Below are 19250 nucleotides of genomic sequence, written 5' to 3'. Positions count from 1 at the left end.
CCTGCATCTCAGCTCTAGTTCATTGATTATATTTTTCATCTGCTCTTATTTACAAGGCATGTCCTTTTTATTCTAGGTTTCATGGGAACATATTTTCATTTTTAATCAGCTTTTCTTGTTGTTGTTATTTTTAATTTATGTCAAGTTTGGCTTTCTTGCTCATTGTAGTACTTTAATGTATCTCAACAAATTTGGCTAGTGTATTTTTCCCCCTTGCTGTGGAACACAGTACTGACTTGCTACAAAAGTGATCATGATTGTTTTTCCATCTGGACACAACTTTTTCACCCAGCCTCAATCAGCTGACAGACTGTAATTATTAGCTTTACCTGGACTCATCTTGATCAGATGCAGCTTTCTGTCTGGGTCCTTGTGAAATAAATCAGGATGTTTTTCTGTTTGGTTTGTTGGGCCTGCCTGAGGTTATCACTAAAAAGTGATTTTGTTGGGCACCCTTGTGCCAGGCAGTTATTTGAGTCTGACTGGTTAAAGCCACTATCTAGATGGCAAGGAATGAGTGAGAGCAGTCTGTTGCTGTGTTCTGTGACAGCATGTCAAGTTTGTCATATGGTCAGGCTTTTAAGGATGGAAGAGTAAAGGACTGCAGCCTGGCATTAAGGGCCAAGGGATTGTGAGGGCTGTTTTTACTTATCTTTTATAACATTCACATCGTAAACATACACTGCCATAGAAACAGCCTCCACACAGATATGAAGGTTCTAATAATTTCAGGGCTCTTCATCATATAAAATCATAAAATTTAGTAGGGGGGAGGAAAGGTTGTGAATCAATACCTGGTGACTTCATTAAGCAAAAATGGGTAATAACACAAATGGGATGTCATGACTTTAGGGTTTGAGTAAAGCATGTTAAATTCACATGACCTTAAATAATGTTGGAATATCTCTAGATATTTTCTGCAGTCACCCTTGCATGTGTAGAAAGTGAAAAGCTACCCCAGTTTGCAACTGCAGAGAAAATATCTAAACCACATAGCAAAAAAATGTCATGTGAAGTCTGTCTTCAGGACAAAGTTCTTGATTTGCTCTGTTTCAGAAGAGAACAAACTTTATCATTGACACTCCAGGTGGCTTCTTAAGTCACCAAGTGATAGAAACATTTCTGGCTGTCTGACTACGTTCCTGTAATTCTTCCTCTTTTTTTTCTGCCCCACTTCAAACTCTGAGGCATCATATAAGAATATACATTAATAAATGTATGTCATGTCATCATCCTAATGCATTTCAGATGCTCATAGTTGGAGCAAACATTCATTTATCAGGCATAAGATGACTAAATCTGTAATTACCTCAAAGCATGAGCACAAATTGGCTTTTGAGAGTGACACAAAAGACTTAGTTGAAAATAAAGCAGAGTCTTTGTTTTGCTGAATTATTTGGTCTAGGAAAAGCAAAATATCATCCTATCACCTGCAATCAGAAAATATTCCTCATGTGTTGGAAACCAAGCTCTCAGAAATTAGAATACAACAATCTTTTTTTAGAATTCTGTGCATTGCAGGACCCCACAAGCCTATATTTCAAGAAATGCATCCATAACTGGGGTGCAGAAAAAAGGGATGGCTGGAAATAAAATGACGAGCAGTACCATCTACCTCAAACTGCTACTGTGAATGTTACAAGCAAATATTTAGCTCTGGATTCACTCCCACACACTTGTTCCCTACTGGGGATGTAAGAAACTTGGAACAAGCTGCTTCAGGCCAGTGATATGCTTCAGTTATCCCTAGAAAATTGCTCCTGTAGAGAATATTATTGAAAGACCAAACAAAACTTGTGTTTTCTGTAGAACTTTTATTATTGCTTTTGGTCAGAAAATTAAGGTCAAGTTAAGGCTAGACAGTTAAATTACCCCTGAAATAGTGGGAGTTTGTGGTGGTGTTTTGCAAACTTTGATGATAATAATTTCTCAGAGTTTTTCTGTTGTTTTGAGGGAGGGATACAGGTGATGTGAGGTGTGTGTTTTTACGTACTCCTTGTATTTCTGGGAAAACTGCTCTGTGCTTCTATGGGCTTTTAGCTGTACTGCCTCAAAGCCTGGAAGGTGTGAGTCACTAAGTTCTTGTGGGACTTGTGGTATACAGAAATGCTTTCCCATATGCACTTCTCCCTTACTGCTTCCTTGTCCTTAATCAACAGTGCAAAGAACATCTTCTCATCAAATCCTATCCAGGGCTGCTTTTTATTGACTGCTACTGATGCCTCAGGTTTTAACTTTTATATTTTTTGGATTCTCTACTGCTTTAGTGTGTAGTTCTGAGCTTCATATAAGAGGAGAGTAAGCTTTCTTCACAGAGTAGGTAAACAAAACCATTCCTTCTCTAGCTGAGGACCAAGGACAAATGATCCTAATCTCAGACCCAAGAGCATAAACAACAGTGGACTGAAGAGAGAAAAACAAGAAGGATGGGAATTCATAAGTTAAAGCTATAATTGGACATTTAACTCCAATATGCTAATGGACCAAAACTTATAAAAGTGAGAGACCCCATGACTGGCCATCCGTTTTTGTGACCATGTTGGGTTCATCTTGGGTGTAGCCCCGGCTGGGCTCTTGTGGTGCCCAAGGTGTATCCGTTGAGATCTTTTAATAAATATCTACTTTATTTTTAACTCCCTCTGGCCTGTGTTCTAGGTCAGCCTTCACAGGGTATCACTACTACTGTCTTGTCTAGCTGACTGTGGGACTAGGAAGAACACAATTTTATCTGTTCAGAATGTTGTTCCTATTGATAATTTCTCTGAAAAACGTAGCTAAATGTTCAAAGAGCAGATTAGTTAAAAGGAAATATCTAAAGTCCCATTCAGACTACAAATTATATATTAAGTTCACTTATTTCTGAAACAGATAGGCAAGTGATGAAAAAATTACAGGCAATTTCTAGGAGTGGAAAGAGATTCATTCTACTCTAGAATTTCCAACCAGCATTCAGGGTGCAGTGCTGCCACCCTGATATGTAATTTTCTGAATAAATTTGCCTAAAAGGGCAGGTAAACTGTGTTGTCATCATTGTTGCTAAAAATTCTCAGGCTTTCTTTTATGCTCTGAAAAACAAGTTATAAAAAGAAATTACTTGGGCAGTGAATAAGCTGCAGAAGATATCCATTTTGATCTGTACTTACACATCTAGGGAATGTACTGCTGATGCATTTTCCCCAGGCAGGCAGGAGACTACAGAATGATTCTCCCATGTCTCCCTCCCAGGACTTCTTAATAAGTGAATTAACATAGATATGTAAGAATGTGAGTGTGCAGTGTTATGAAGTTTTTGTGTGAAGGCTGTCTTTCAATGCTGCAAGAAAAACCCAAGATTATTCTCATGTTTGCATTTTATCACTTAGAATTAGTCTTACTGGTTTTCTACAGAAGTGAACAAATGCACAGTGACTATAATGTGAACCTAGAGACAACATTTTTTATCAATTTCGAATATGGGCACTCAGTACATTTTTAGGGCAACACCTATGCTGTAAACTCACCTCCACCACTTCCATGTGGTGGGAAAATGACTGAAAGGGAATAGCAATGAGGGCAAAAATTACTTAAATCTGATATCATCTGGAACAGGCCTTTTTCTTTTTATTTTTTTATCTTCAAGGTCACAGAAAGTAGCACTTCCTCTGAAAATATGATAGTCAATCAGAAAATGTTATGAAGAGACCACTTAGATCTATTAAAACAAATGAGGAATTTTCCTGGAAGAGCCAGACTTGTTTGCAACCTACTGAGATTATCCCTTGCTCCACAGCATCAGAAAGTGAAGAATGGTTGAAATAAACAGGATACAACTCAAGAACTAATGCTAGAATTCCATATGGTTTAGTGAGAAGAGTCCAACCAACACAACCATAAGATGAGCTCTGAAACTTTGTACGCTGAGTAGGGAACGTCTACAGCCAGAGAACTTGCAGAGAAAATTTTTAGATTTGGAATGGAAAGATGCAGTTGCAAGCCAGGTCTCTTGTTCAGAAAGCCTTAACTGATAGGTTAAGGATCTCCTTCCACTTGTGTACTGGAAACCAAGTGTTTCAATGTTAGGGGTCTGGGTACATTTTTATTATGTTCAATGTTCACATTATTAAGAGAATTAACATGCTTTTTATGCTTCCTGCTTTAGAGTTTTTTTCCATTTGCTAAGCCCAAGTTTGCTTTTCTTCAGGAGGCCTGGAAATATTGGTTTTATCTAGTATGAGTCAGGATATGCTTCCCTGAGTGAGAGCTATTGAGATAATAATCTTCAATTATCCTAGATGAGGTTTATTAGACTAACTGCACACACTGAAACACTCAATAGTAAGCAAGTTAAGAAAACTGATGAGAAGAAATTACTATCTTCCTAATATTATTTTTGTGGGTTTTGCCAAAGCAGCACCCTAAGCCTTGAGATGATAGCTCTCCATAGAAAATAGCTTTTCATCTTCATCTTGGGATTCACTTGTGCATCACAAATGGAAATCACAGTAGATTATCTTTCTGAACAGCATTTGCTGACTACAGTGGAATTAAGCTTGTCAGTAATGATAAAAAAATTAAGTATGTTTAATATCATTCCAGTAGGAGTAGGAAAAAATACTGTCACAAAATCATTTGAAATGACAATGTTGTAAATAATTGTATTGGATACCTAGGACCATCACTAGTCGATTGGATTTCCTTTTTCTTAGCAATAGCTTGGTGGACAGGAATTGGTGTCTCAGAGACATGGATATCCTATAGAAGCTGACTTAGCTCTCCAAGCCTGAGTGTGTATTATTTCAGGGTGTAGATCATAAGTATGTTTCTGTCAGAAGCATTTTTCTGCTTGAAGATATATTATTGCTAATTTTGTTCAGGTAACTACCATAGAACTAAGCTGAAATGGTCAATCTTACTCGTGTTGTATGGTCAGCATCTGATGAGCAAGCAGCTGAGCAAATTGGATGCTCACCAAAAAGTGTACTGAGGCTGTTCAGGTGACTGACATCTCTGCTAGGCAGAGTAGAAACTACTGGGGCAGACTCATAAGTATTTCTGGTCAAGGGTCATTAGCAAAAGGACTTACTCATGATCTGGCTTTGTGCACTGGCATGAATATTCATGGCTTGTCTGTCTCACTGCATAAACCAGATTACTTAGAAATTAAAGATATATAGGAAATGAAAACTACAAAAAAAAAAGGCACTAACTCAATTAATGTTAATATTCAGAGGGGCTATCTGACATTTCTGCAGCCTTTACCACTGTGTCCTGGAGCGCTGAGTGGTTGCTTCATTTATGCCTGACACTGTTGCAGATTTTTGCTACAACTGTCAGATTAATGTAAAAACCGTGTTACTGAACACCCTGCTGTATTGCAAACCTATAATTCCAAATGCTTTGCAGGGCTTTGTGGCATCTGCAGTGGAAAAGAAGCACTGCAGATGGCAGAGACCAGCAAACCACGTTTTTCGTTGCATCAGAGACAGAACAATCAAATTAGAGGAGCTGCTGTTTCAGCCCTCTTCCTAGGTAGAAGTCACTAATCAATCTTACGGGTTTCAGTATTAAGTGAAGTGCCAAACCTAGACAATTCTTCAAGATTAAATTTTAATATTTCCAAATCACATAATGTTTTTTGAAAGTTTAACTGGAACAAAGATAATTTCTCTTGAAATTACTTCTGTTCCTCCCCATCCTTTTGTTTCCAGGTCTGGGAGATGTCTTCTATTAACTCAGTTGCTAACATTTGGTTGAAATGTATTTTAAACTAATATTTTAATACCAACATCAATATTGTTTCTCTTCCTATTCCCTTTTCAATAATGTTTTTTGCATTATATGGTCTCTTAGCTATTACTTCAGATTCATGAATGACACTGCATGTGGAGCAATCGTCAGTATTATCTGTGTGCTTTTGAGCAAATAATAAAGGTAAACCTAAATCCTGGCCCAGACCTGTGGATGTCTTGAGGTAGTCAGTTCCATCAAATCGTCTGTTCTTTTGTCTCTGTAAAAAAATCCAGGGTTTATTTAATGTTTTATTTCTTTTAGGTATGCTTATTTCTTTTTGGTAGGTATGTTTTTATGCTTGAGTGTTTTTGTTTCTTGATAATTTTTTTAAAAGGTAATAGAAGGATTTTTATATTTCATTTATTTGCAACATATTCTTATGCCAGAGTGAATATCTGCCAAGTAACTGCAATAAAATAGATTTTGAAGAAAACAGGACTGTTCACCCCTTTTCTATATAGTGCAAAGATTCTTAAAAGCTTTATTTTGATCTTTTGCTTTTGTTGAATTTAGTGTTGACTGAATTTCAGCATTGACATTTTAATACCAGATATTTTCATAGATGGTATATCTTTCATATCTTTGCTTTTGGGATACAATCTTTTTTCATGGGCTAAAAAAAATGCTACGAATGAAAGCTGGTTTTATATCTAAAAACTGATATTAGTTTTGGTTCTTGAATTAATGATGGAAGCCTTTTACATTGTGATAAGTTTCCTGAGCTATCCAGTCTGCATATTCAGCAAAGTTTTACTCACTAAGTGGATACTCAGTAGATTACATTATAGTGAAATTTCAGCTCTGCTGAAATTGAGTTTCATCAGCTGCTTTGAAACAGTTTTCTGGGTACTACTAATTAGGAGACCCCACTGTAAGCAAATGTATTAGTGCTGGGTAAGGAAGAGTGTCTGAATCCTGCATGCTCTCCTCTGTGCACAGTTCATGCAGAGGAAACCAAAAGCCTGGCTTTCACCTCTGGCATCCCTGCACCCAAAGCAATGTACAGGTACAGATCCCCAGACTCACAGTGTCTGAATGCCCAGATTCCTTTAAAAGGACACCCAGCAGCTATGTGAAGGCCAGCAAGGGATGGGCAGGTCCCTGGGCAGAAAGACTTGCACTGCCCATGTGCTCTCCTTTGGACACTGGTGGCTGCCCACTTTGCAGACCACTGTCCCTCCTCAGGAAGCTCTAGGGAGCAGTGAGGGCCCCCCTCAGCCTCCTCCTCTCCCAACTAGACAAGCCCAGTGTCCTCAGTCGCTCCTCAGAGAACATTCCTGCCAGCCTCTTCCCTAGCTTGGGTGTCTTCCTGTGAAAACATTCAAGTATCGTAATTCTCTTTTTAAATTATCGGGCCCGTAACCTCACACAGTACTTAGGGAGAGACCACAATGGTGCTAAATACAGCAGGGTAATCACTTGTTTTGACTGGCTGGTGGTGCTGTTTGATGCACTCCAGGATGGATGGGGTTTGCCCTCCTGGCTGCCAGAGCACACACTGCTGGCTCCTTTTGAGCCTTCTGCCAGACCAGAACCAGCACTTCCAGACCCTTCTCTGCTGCCACTCTTCTCCCAGCCCAGACTTGCATCTGCTCTTGCTGCATCCCAGGTGGAGAACCCCATATTTGCTCTTGTCTAATTGCGTGCCGTGGGTGATTTCACAGTACTCCAACTTACCCAGATCCCTGTACAAGGCCTCTTGTCCCTCCTCCTGAAAGAGTCAACAACACCTCCCAGTTTGGAATCCTCCACAGACTTGCTGACCATGCATTCAACTAATGCATCCAGATCACTGATGCAAACATTGAACAGAACTGGCTCTAGAATTGCGCCCCAAGGAACATCACTGGTCACCAGCCAGATCTAGCCCCATTGACCACAACCCTTTGAGCCTCACCTTTTGGCCAGTTCTTCACCCAGGAGACCATGAAGCTGGAATTTGAGGGGCCAGGGTATTTTCCTCCTCTTTCTTACTGTTTCCCCTCTCAATCAGTGCAGAAGTCTCTTTTAGAGAAGCAGAATGAAACCTTTGACCCAATGAATTCATTGGGGAAATTTTGTGTCTATTTTTGTTTCCTTATGTACCAAAATTTTGTGTGTATGTGCATTTTGAATTGTTTTAATAATATGGAAGGAAGAAATGTGCCTAGTCAGTTATGCAAGTTTTAGACCTGCATTAGCCAAAGAGATTTGATTTCTGCAGCTTCTGGAAGTATAACAAAGTCAATAGCCTTCATATAATCTCAGAATTTTGTTCAAGTATTTAATCTTCTGTAGTGGGCAATATTTGGAAGTTAAGCAATGAGCATTATCTGCCATAGTGTATACTTATTATACATATGTACGTATTTTTCTCTGATGGGCAAGAGGAACTTCACAGACTTTTTGAATTTCACTATTTTAATTTAATCTATGGATAGTTTAATTGTTCTTGGAGAACCCTATGGAATTCAGTGGGCTGCCTTAATATTCAAGGGGGTATAATTTGTTTGTCTTCTTCAAGAAAATAAACTTCCTATTTGTTGGATATGGGGAAACTGAATGAAATAAATAGCAAAGTGGTTAATAATTAGAGAAGGTGCTTGAAGACCCCTAAGTAGTTGATTGCTAAATGTTTTCCATCATTGTTGAAAATTTCACTTCAGAAGTACTTATTTTATTCCAGACATCATTTTTTTATACTATGAGGGAGAAATAATTTAAAATTCTAAATAAAGTGTAGTCAAGCAGCTTAGTTGCCAGGAAAGTAGCATGAAGTGCATGTGTACTTACCAAAAAAAAAGATTTTATATATATGTAAAGAAGAGGAATTGACTGAGGCCAAAGAGTAGGTCCAGGCCAAGCAAGCTGGAGTACATGGATAAGCTGCGGTCAACTTTTGCAGGAATCAGCTTAACCATATGTGGAATTTGTCTGGTGCAGTGTAGTATTCTTCATAACCTCTAAATGTCAGGCTGATGAATGTGAAGAGATGTTTCCTTGCAAATTTTGCATTGCTCTAGAAAATATTTTGCTGTTGTAATGGTTGGTTTCCATATATATTTGGTACCTCAGTAGGAATAGAGACAGTTTAATACCTCTTTTTCCAGATAATGATACAACAAAAACACTCAGCTATTCAGTTCTGTTGAACCTGACCTACAAAGTTCAATTATGCACAGTCGTGAATTTTTCAGCATCTCAGAATTATGAATTTAAAATATATAATTTCTGCATAATGAGATGTGTTAAATTTATTCATAGATGGTGTTATATTTCTCAGTGGATTTGGAGTATATGGTATAGTATACGCAATGCTTTGATGACAAAGAAAGTAATATTAGATCTAGTAAAAAAGCAACTTCATTTTCACATACGCCACCCTCTTCTCCAAATTCTACAGTGTTTCCTGTATGCTGTGATTTCTATATTGAGGCATGACAAGACTATTCAGTAACACTAGGTTTATGGAAATAGACATATCCCTTCATTTCTTTTCATGTCAGAACTTTCTGAAAGAAAGAATCTGTTGGATATCTGCTAGCAGGAAGCCAGCAAGGCAGTGCTGCAGCATTGGGCTTTCTCAGAGAGTTGTTTTTTGCACAGCTCTGTCTTTGAGCTATATGACACTTAGGGTAAAACTTTTACAGATGCATAGAGGATTCTTGGGGTAGGATACTGCAAGGATAGTTGTAGTTTCTGAAAATGCTAATTTTTATTTTCTTTAATACATTTGTATAAAAGCACTCTGTTCCTTCAGGTGCAAATGTCCCCTGCAATAGATTATGGTGTTTTAATGGTAGTCCTGAGATGAGAGGGAAAGAGAAGGCATCCTTTGTCTACAAAGAAATGAAAAACTTAACAGAATTTCCAGAAGTTAAAAGTTTCTTATTGATCTAGCATGATTTTTATTTCTCATTCCAATAGTACTTTTAATTCGTCCATTAGAAGAATTATAATTGTGAACTTTACTACTCATACGTGGAAATGGGATGTTTGTCTTTTCTCAGGACTAAGCTGTGTCTTTTACTGTAAACTAGCATAGAAATTTGTGGGTTTTTCTCTTCTACTGTCAAATTTAGAATAAGACAACATTCAGATTAGGAAAATCTTTTAAGCATACTTTATTAAATTTGCTGACTTTACTACGATGTCCGATTGACTTTTTCTTCTCCCCTAATGTCACTCTGTGCCACATAGCAAACCACAGGTGTACTAAAAATTTTCAAAGAATGTCTTAAAATAATGCATGGCATGGTAATTTAGTATAGAATTCAAGTCATGCTTTGTTTGAGAGATTACAAATAAAGACATTGAAGACATCAAAATTCTTCTGTCAGTCCCAACATAACTAAACTTCATTCTGCTGTCTAGCTTGTCCATCCAATATCTATGCTTTTTGAATTATCTAAAGAAATTTTAGCACAGTTGTCAAAAATACAGGAAACATGATTTTGCACTAAAATCTGTATAATAGTAGTTTTTGTTATTTAGTTAGGCAATGCTTAGATTTATGCAGTAATTAAAATGGGATTCCTAAATTTAAATGTGGCCAGAATAAATGATTCAGAATAATGATGAAATAATTGCAAACTACCAAGAACATGCACTAAAACTTAGAAGTGTAAGTTCTCCAGTCTGGAGGCACCTTTTGAAAGAAAAATAAAAAGTTTTTTCAGGAGGTTGCCTAACATTCAGTTTATTGATGGAATAATTAGAAAGGGTACTTCAGCACACTATATTCCTTTTTCTGTCTACAGAGTGGGGTTAGGAGGATGTGAGAGAGGAGAGTGGAGTATGTTCTTTTTGAAAGAACTAAGTTGCATCAGTGTAGAATATGGTGAGGATCCAAGCACTTAGCTGATGGTGGAATGAAAGGTAATGGGAGTTTTTAGTGGTAGCACTTGAGACCTGCATTAGTGTCTTTCTGTCTCTCCAAGAAAATAAAGTCAGTCAGAACAGCTCAAGAAAGGTTTTCTTATGGTCCTAGCTAACATAGTGAAAGCTTGGACAAACCCTTTTCTTCAGGATATCCTTGAAATCCTTTCAAATATATTTTTTAAAACTGTGTTACTTTTTTTCAGTGATTCTAGGAAGGCTTGTTTGGGATCATAGCTAAAGGATTGTGCTATGTTGCTCTATAAAAGAAAACATCATGCAGTAGTTCATTTTTTTTTATGTGCATATGCTCCTATGATATGCTAGAATGAACTGAAAGATGCTTTAAAGGAGACATATTCCATCTTTCTGTTTGTGTAGTACTTGTTTATATGTGAGGCTGCTTCTCAGAAAGTAGAATCAGTTCTTGATTCTTCAGTTATTGAACTGTTAAAAAAAGTTTTCAGCCTTTGCCCATATTCTGCTCACTGTGCTGAAAACAACCTCACTGTTAATTCTTTTATGTCCTTTGTTCTTGACTTCAATGTTGCTTAATCTAAACTGAACTGCAATTGCCATCTGTTAGACCAGGCACTTAAATGATCCGAGTCCTCCTTCATATGGCTATACTGTATCTCATTATTTATTGTTCCTTTCAACAGAGGATTTTTTTTAAACTCATGCCTCTAATAACACCCATAGGAGGTAATTTTTGACATTAGGGCACAGATCAGATTTAAGGTATTTTCCCCAGGCACTGTTTTTCAGCATAACAATATCTATTGTTGCAGTCTTTTTTTTCTTTGAAGGCACGAGTGATCTCTATTCTGTTTCTCAAGGTAGTCTTGTCATTAGCTTTTCACATACAACTGTGTTGAATAGTCCAAAATCATCTCTGGTAATCCAGAGAACTCATCCTCTACTTACTACTTTGCTAGTGCTAGTGTCCCTTGAGATTTCTAACAAGTTTCATTGGAACAGCCATTTCATTATCACTTCTCTGGAAACTTTTGGCTCTCACAAAACTGTATTTTGGTCACTTCCTTCCACTCTATTTTGTAAAGTCTATGAAGTTATCTGTTGTATATAAATTGGTAGAAAATTATATCCCTCAATATCACTGTAAGTTCACAAAATAAATAAAATTTTTTTATTCCTCAACTGTTATGAAAGAGACTATGTAAATACAAGGGAAGTGTATTGCTTCACAGGACACTGTTGAAAGTAAAAACGAACTTAAGAGTCGCAGTTAACTTTGAAGATTCATTATTATCTTGATCAAGAAGGAATGAATGAAAGGAGCAGACATAGAAAATGAGCACAGGAATGGCTCAATTACGGTTTCAGATTGCTTCTGTTCCCCACCTAAATAGATTAAGAAACTGACTGGCTTTGCCTTCTATAGAATTCAGTTAATAAAAACACTCTTCAATTACTATTTTTTTTCAGAATATTGGATTTCTCTGTCTAAACCCCATTTTCTACATTAGTAAGATGATAGCAGTTCATATCACCAGAGTAACTGTACTGCAAAATTGACATTTCCAAATCTCAGACAAGATTGTCAAAGCACTCATTAACTTCAAACGAATGTATATTTTTCATTTTTATAAACTCAACTGTAGCTCCTTTGAAGTCCAAAGCAGAATTCATTTTAAATTGCTATATATAGGTTTGAGCTTTTATATATAAACACACACCAAGAGAAACATAAAAGTATGGAGAAGAGGATATGGTCTGCTGTAGTTTTTTCCACATCAGTTGAGTACATCAGGTCTTGTGTCTACAAAACTGTTGCAAAAAATGTAGCAATGTGAATAAACTAAGCAATGACTGTTGTGTTACCATCCCACACAATTTAACAATACCAAGAAGGCTCTTATCAGAAAATAAAATTGCAGACCTTAGAATATGAGATGATTACAATTCTAATTTTTGTCCTCCCTGGAGAGCAGTCCTCTTTTAAATGGGTTATCCTGTCTAGTTTCTTCAGTGATTTCTAGTGTAGCATATTGTAGAACATACTGCAGTACTCTAATTTGAAGTGACAAAAGGACTGATGATGGCAAAATCAGGATGCCTAGTAAGGAACCACCTCCAGGCTTTTATATGCTCAGGAATTCTCAAAATTGTCTTCTCCAAGGTTTGAACCAGGAACCAAGGTGCTCTCATACATCAGCCAATTTTTAGGTCAGGAAACTGCATCCACCAAAACACCCACCACAGAAATATTGAGGGAAATAAAGAGAGCAGATGATCTTTCCTGAGAAATCAAGCTGTTTTCTGATTTCCAGAACATACCTAATAAAATAGTATCTTCAACATATAAGTCCATTAATTAAAAAAAACAAAACTCTAGTAGCAATACATATAGCTGTAGATTAAAATAAAAGTGGAAAAATGTATCCATAGCTGTGGAATTGAAGAATTAAGTTTTCTGATTTTTTTTCAAACTTATTATCAGTAATTATCATTACAAAAGATTACTTAATTTGTTTATGAGAAGCAAGTTCTTCTTGCTTAACTGATCACCAAGCAAATGAGTAAAGTTCAGTGATAGCAAAAACTGACTATCTGCAAAATACTCAATAGCATAATGATAAATATCATAATATCATGAAATACACTGAATATTAAGTGGGAAAAATCACTTATGTTAATATTTTATTTGATCACTTGAATAGCTGGTGAACAAGGATTTTTTTTAAATTTCATTTCTCTTTTTATTAGTGAACCATTACTAATACTTATTGATTATTTTATTAGCCACCTACTTCACTTTTTATTGGAAAAAGGAGTAGTGAGTGGGTAGAACTGTAGATCAGTCATTGCAACTGAAAAGTAATTTCAGCAAAATAAATTATGTCACTTTATTGTCATTTTAAGGACATAAATGACAGTGGTCATTTCCTTTCTTAGAAAAATTATTCTTAAATTAAGAAACTTAATCTTACTATAATATATATATCTGTTAGAGAAGAACAGTTTCAGTAAAGAGTAATGCACAGACTAAATTAGAGGGAACCTATTTTCTCTATAATTGCATCAAATGTATCAGCAGTTTGGATCTAATTAGATTGTTCTTAGTGAAAACCATTATGAATTCTATTAAGAATCTATGGATACTGGCTTTTGGCATTCTATTCAAATAAAATTATACTTCATCCTCACTGCTAAAAAAAAAAAAAAAAGGGTTCTGCCATTATTTTGTTTTCCTGTGCAACTGCAACAAGCTATGCACCATTAAAAAACCCTCTAAGATATGCATTTGAATGAAGTGGTCATCTTGGAGGCCCTTATTTTCCTGAAGCGTTAGCAGTTAGCTGGTGCTGGTACTCTGTCCTCCAGTGGGAAAGCTAGAATCAGCCTAGTAAATCTAGTTAGGACCTCATATACTTCCATGTGTAGGGGAAATGTCTTTTGGTGGTGCCTAAGTCATACACACAGCTGTGGCTGACAAACTGTCTCTAAGCACTTGTGGTTAGCAATAGCCATATGCCAGGTGTTCTTCAAATAACTGCTTGTGTATTAGGGGAATACTCATTCCAGTGTTGTGGTGACAGGAATTTCCAGGAATATGTATCGAATTACTGTTAACTAGGACAGGTTTTTCACTTCTGCATACCTTAAATGGGTCTTCTGTGTACTATTGACAGAAAATAATGATATATTAACTATGAATACCATATCCTGTTCTCAGCTACGCAGGGGCAATGCCATAAATGGTGAAGATACAGATATTTGAGATAGTGTGAACTATCTGCATTAACTTTTCTGTAATGGAAGGTGACTGGAAGCAGGGTACTGATTCCCTCTCTCTCAAGAATGGTCTCAAGAAATGAGGAGTTTCCAAGAAACTGAAAACATGAGTGAAGATATTGGCCTCATCTTCAAATTACACATGCCTAGCTGATTTCCATGGAAAGTATAAACACACTTAACAAATTTTTAAGACTAAAAGGCAAAAAGCAGTTTATAATCAACACTCAGTAGATAAGGTTGAGATTTCTGCCTAGCATCTCTCTCCTTTGAGTCTTTTCAGACACCTTGAAGCCAGCCCCACAAATGTATAACTACATGTGTTCACGAATCTGCATTTGATGTGGAGGGGAGATAGATTTTTGTCTGTTAATGTGCTTTCCCAGCCCAGGAAAGGCCATACCATCCTGTACAGTTTTGCTCCTTGTGTCATGGCAGTGCATTACACTTAAATCAGGAAAATATGTGAAGAGCATGAATACCCAGGGAAGAAGCTTCCTTCCTGTACAACAGCTGCAACTTCTGCCTCACCTTCTCTCTGTGCCTGACCTGCAGGCACAGATGCTTCAGCTTCCAGAGTTTGGACAAGACAGCTTGCTGAACGTGTTCATGGGTCATTTGAGCCAGACTATCAGAAAATTAGTTGCAAGTGAAATAAGACCTAGGTTTATTTTCAGTATCTGACCAGATGTATGCTAATCCATCTCCCATCATCTTTTAGACAGCAGAAAGAGATTAAGTTGCTCTTCTGTAAAAGATTAATGACTTTATGCACATATATATGTTTATTGATAAAAAGATCAATTACAAGGTGCAACAAGCACTTAACCATTAGTAGTACTTATATTTTGACAGAAGGGTTCTGAAGTTGTTCAGAGGATGCATTTGACTGACTAGGGTGTGTTTATATCATCTTTAGTACAGTGTGCCACAGTAAAGATTAAACTTCCTAACTTGGAGGGGAGGTGACTGTATATTGGCTAAAATCTGCTATCCATAGGAAAATTCCTCCTCAAACATTGTGCCTAACACAATTCCTGCTGCTAGTCACATTCTGTACCTTCTTAGTGGCTAGACAAGGAGTCTTGGCTGGATCAAAAATTCAATATGAGGCTCTAACTGTCCTAACACGTTCCTTACTGACATTTTTGTGTTCTTACATGTATAGTGTTTTCTGCCACAAATGAGAGGTTTTTGTCAGTGAATGTATAAACTATCTCAATCCTTTCTTGAAAATGAATCTGCAGGAAACTTCCATATGAGGCTCTTAACAAAACTGGATTATATTCTTTATATAATTTGACAGGTAACAATTAAAAGTTTTTTATTGCTACTTGGGAGCAGGATTCCTTTCTCCTGGTTTTTTACTTTCTTTTTCTCAATGCAAGAATATTGCTGTGTTTTACAAGGAGTTCTGGACTAAGGATATGAATACTAAAATAATAACCATCTTGCATCACATGCTGAATTTCATCTCATTTGGCTAGTCATGTGTACAACCTGTGGAGGATTTGTCTGCTTTGCTTACCTTATCTCTGAACATTTGATTAGAAAGACTTAGCACCATATCAGTTGCAAACACATGGGTCCGCATGATTCCAATATAATCCAAAATAGCCTGACACTATGCAGTAAAAATTAAGACTGGAAAGTAAGGCAGAGCACAGAATCCTGGAGATAAGGATAATCATGGTGTGGAGAGTTGTCTTTACCCTGGGTCACACCAAAGCTCATCAGTGGATGTGAGCACATTCCTGTGAACTTGGTGAAGAATTACTGAAGCACTTTTGAGTGTGTGTCAGTTTGGCAAAGTGTTACCATGTTGTTAAAATATCAAAGTGCAGACCACAAATTTTAGAATGACTGAGATTTGCATTAACAGGCAAGAGATTTACATAGGTGAATTGAAAACATACTGCAATGCACTACATTTTATGGGTTTTATCGCTGTACGGCACATCTGTCAGGTGAATAAGTATACTTAGAAAATGCCAGGTGATCTCCCTGGAGAGTCTGTTTTTGTGATAAATACAGCAAAGTTAGCAGTGTGGGTGTGTTTTATTTTTGTATCTCTGAAGGAACAACTGTGGTCAATGGTGTTGCTTGACAGAACAGCTGGGGCAAAGGCCTGACTCATTTGGGAATCTGGGCTTTCCTACAAGCCAGTTTAAGGCGCCAGAATAGATTCTTAGTGATGTTTTTCAGGTTTACTTTTTATTCCAAGACATATTTCTTTGACTTTGCCCTCAGGGGTAGAAATATATAAGGCAGAAGAATTAAAAGAAAAAGTGAAAAACAACTTAAAATGTGAAAAAACCTTACTGACAAATATTACTGACAAAATCTGATTCACTTCTAGGAAGTTTTGTGGTGATGTGTTTCAGGTTAATGTCTAGAGAAAAGAGAATTTTCTGTGGTTTGTTTACAGAGGATAATTGACCTATTTCAGCCCTTGTCTGTGTGAGATGCTCAATAAGAGTAGTACATTTCAGCGGAGATAGTGGATTTTTAGATTGGTATCTAGTCAACCTAAATTTTAAAAATTCTTCACACCTAAGTGATAGAATAGCATTCTTACAGGAAGACAGTATCAATAATATTGACCAAATCTTCATAGTTTTCATTCTGAAGCCCTATATTACTCAGATAATATTTTTTTCATTTGGGTTCAGTGGAATGTCCCTCTAAGAAAAATAACTGGTTGGTCTATAACAGCAAAGTTTCTGTGCCTTTTGTTTCCTTTCTAAACTCCTTTCCAACTTAAACAAATCTTGCTATAAAAGGAGTGTGGAATTTGCTGTTTCATTATTATAATACTTCATCTTAAATCTTCTCTGGTAACTACTGACAAATGTTTCACAGTAACATTTCTAGTGACTTGCTGTTCAGTGATTTAGAGAAATAAAATGCATACAGACATTGTTCTGGGCTGTATATAACATACTCTCTGCATCACCCTGCAAAAAAGTTTGTTGCAGGTGTTGAGATTTGGCCAATATTGCTGTATAGAAATCAAAAAATTTGAAGTTGTCTTTCATCTTTCTTTGTGCCTTTTCACAACTAAATAGATTTTGTATTTCCATTCTACTTTGATTAGTTCCTGTGGTGCTATCTGCACCATAACCATAATCAGTAAAGTTATATGGTGCTGCTGTTTTAAAATATTTAAGTCTCAGTAAGCAGTAATTTTGTTTTACCCTAGAACACATCCTGGGTGAAAAATGTGGAAAAATTTTTGGTCTTAATTGCTAAATGTGTAACGACATGAGAATTCAGTGCATCCTCATTGTTACTTTACTACTACTTTACTAAAGCAGTGTTTCACTCCAGCCCACATCATCAATTTACCATGTGCAGTGAATGTTCTTCACATAAAGGCTTTGAATCTTTAGGGCATCAGCCTTCTGCCTTTCTAACCAAAGTTAATCCTTATTAGTTCCATATGTAACTATAAGCATCGGTTGTTTAAGGAAGACTTCTCACATGGTATCTTTGATATCTTTTCATAAAGATGATGAGTTTCTTCCCTTCATCAGTTCATAGCTGGAACTATGCTGTCACATGATGAACATTTATGGGCAGTGCCCTCCTTCCCCACTACCAAATATCAACAAATATCTTGTAGAACAGTTTTATCTTTTGACAAAGGCCTACATTTATTTGAACTCAGTTCCTCTGTCTGTCTCTTACCAGTTCTTGTCTTGTCTTTCTTGCCCTCTCTTTCAGAGGATAAAGTGTGGACAACTGTGTACCATGATCTGCAAATGCAGACTTCTGTGGGAGGCAGCAGCCCGGAGAAGCTGTCTGTGCTGCAGCTGAACTACAGTGCATCAATGGACCAGATTTCTGCCATTACCAGTAGTGCTGAATACTGTGAGCAGTTTATCTCCTATTCTTGCAGAATGTCCCGGCTGCTGAATACACCAGGTAGGCTGAGAATGGGGATATCCATTAAATACGGTGTTAAAGAGCTTTAGCTCAACAATTTAACAGGTATTGCTGTTAGGTAAGTCCATTCATTGAACATACTTCTTTGTTCTCCTTTGTTAAAGATGACAAAGAGGGTGAAAATACAGAAGACACTATTTTCTTAAGAAAATTTGCCTGATTGCTCACTACTAAAATGATTGGTATTGCACCAAGTGTTTGTGTGTTCTCCTCTCAGATCTGTTGCTCCTTAAAGCAGGTGGCATTCGGTAAACACAGTAACTTTTAAAGTTTAATCAATAGAGGCATTGAAAAATTGCTTTGAACTTTATCCTGTTTTTCTGGTTGTCAGCTTTCATATGCTACAGTCAGCAAGGGTTGAACGAAGGTTAGAATTTTTCCACTAACACTTTTGAAACAGTTTCTTAAATGCAGAGCATTTTATAATAATGAAAGGATAATCATATGCCTTATACATTGTAGAGAACGGCATGGTCAGTAATACAATTGTGTGAGAAATTATATGCTATTACCTGCAAGTAGATTAAGTATAAGATTGTTCTTTTGCTGTGTAGTTTTACTGGAAAAGAGACCCTTTCTATATGTGCCTCCTCAACAAATGTTAGTTGTAACCAGTAAAGACAAAAGTATTAGTTGTTCCAGAATTAGCACACAAAGAAGGAATTGTATTTTAAAAGCTCTATTAATATGGAGCAAGTGCTTTACATATGCTCTCATTGTGTATGATAAATTTTGGTGTTGAATAAATCTTAATGGTACTTAGGGAAACTGGTTTATAAGTGGAAACATATAACACATTTTGGTGACTGTGAAGTGAGTTCATGGTGATAAGAGCAATTCAAAAGCATTTCAGATTAATTTGGTGGCTGCATGCTTACAGTGTTATACTTTAGGTTGCTTTCCCTCATAAATTTTTT

General features: G+C 36.7%; 1 protein-coding gene across 1 annotated transcript in view; it reads left to right on the top strand.

Moving 5' to 3' along the window:
• Positions 1–19250, top strand: part of CNTNAP2 (contactin associated protein 2) — a 1020353-nt gene that overhangs the window by 695397 nt on the left and 305706 nt on the right. The window contains exon 13 of the mRNA XM_058040331.1: positions 18112–18312. Within this exon, the coding sequence (XP_057896314.1) occupies positions 18112–18312 (201 nt within the window). The remainder of the gene's footprint in view (positions 1–18111; positions 18313–19250) is intronic.

This window comes from Melospiza georgiana, chromosome 1, assembly GCF_028018845.1.
Source record: "Melospiza georgiana isolate bMelGeo1 chromosome 1, bMelGeo1.pri, whole genome shotgun sequence".
Classification (NCBI taxonomy): Eukaryota; Metazoa; Chordata; class Aves; order Passeriformes; family Passerellidae; genus Melospiza; species Melospiza georgiana.
This window is presented reverse-complemented; position numbering and strand designations above follow the sequence as displayed.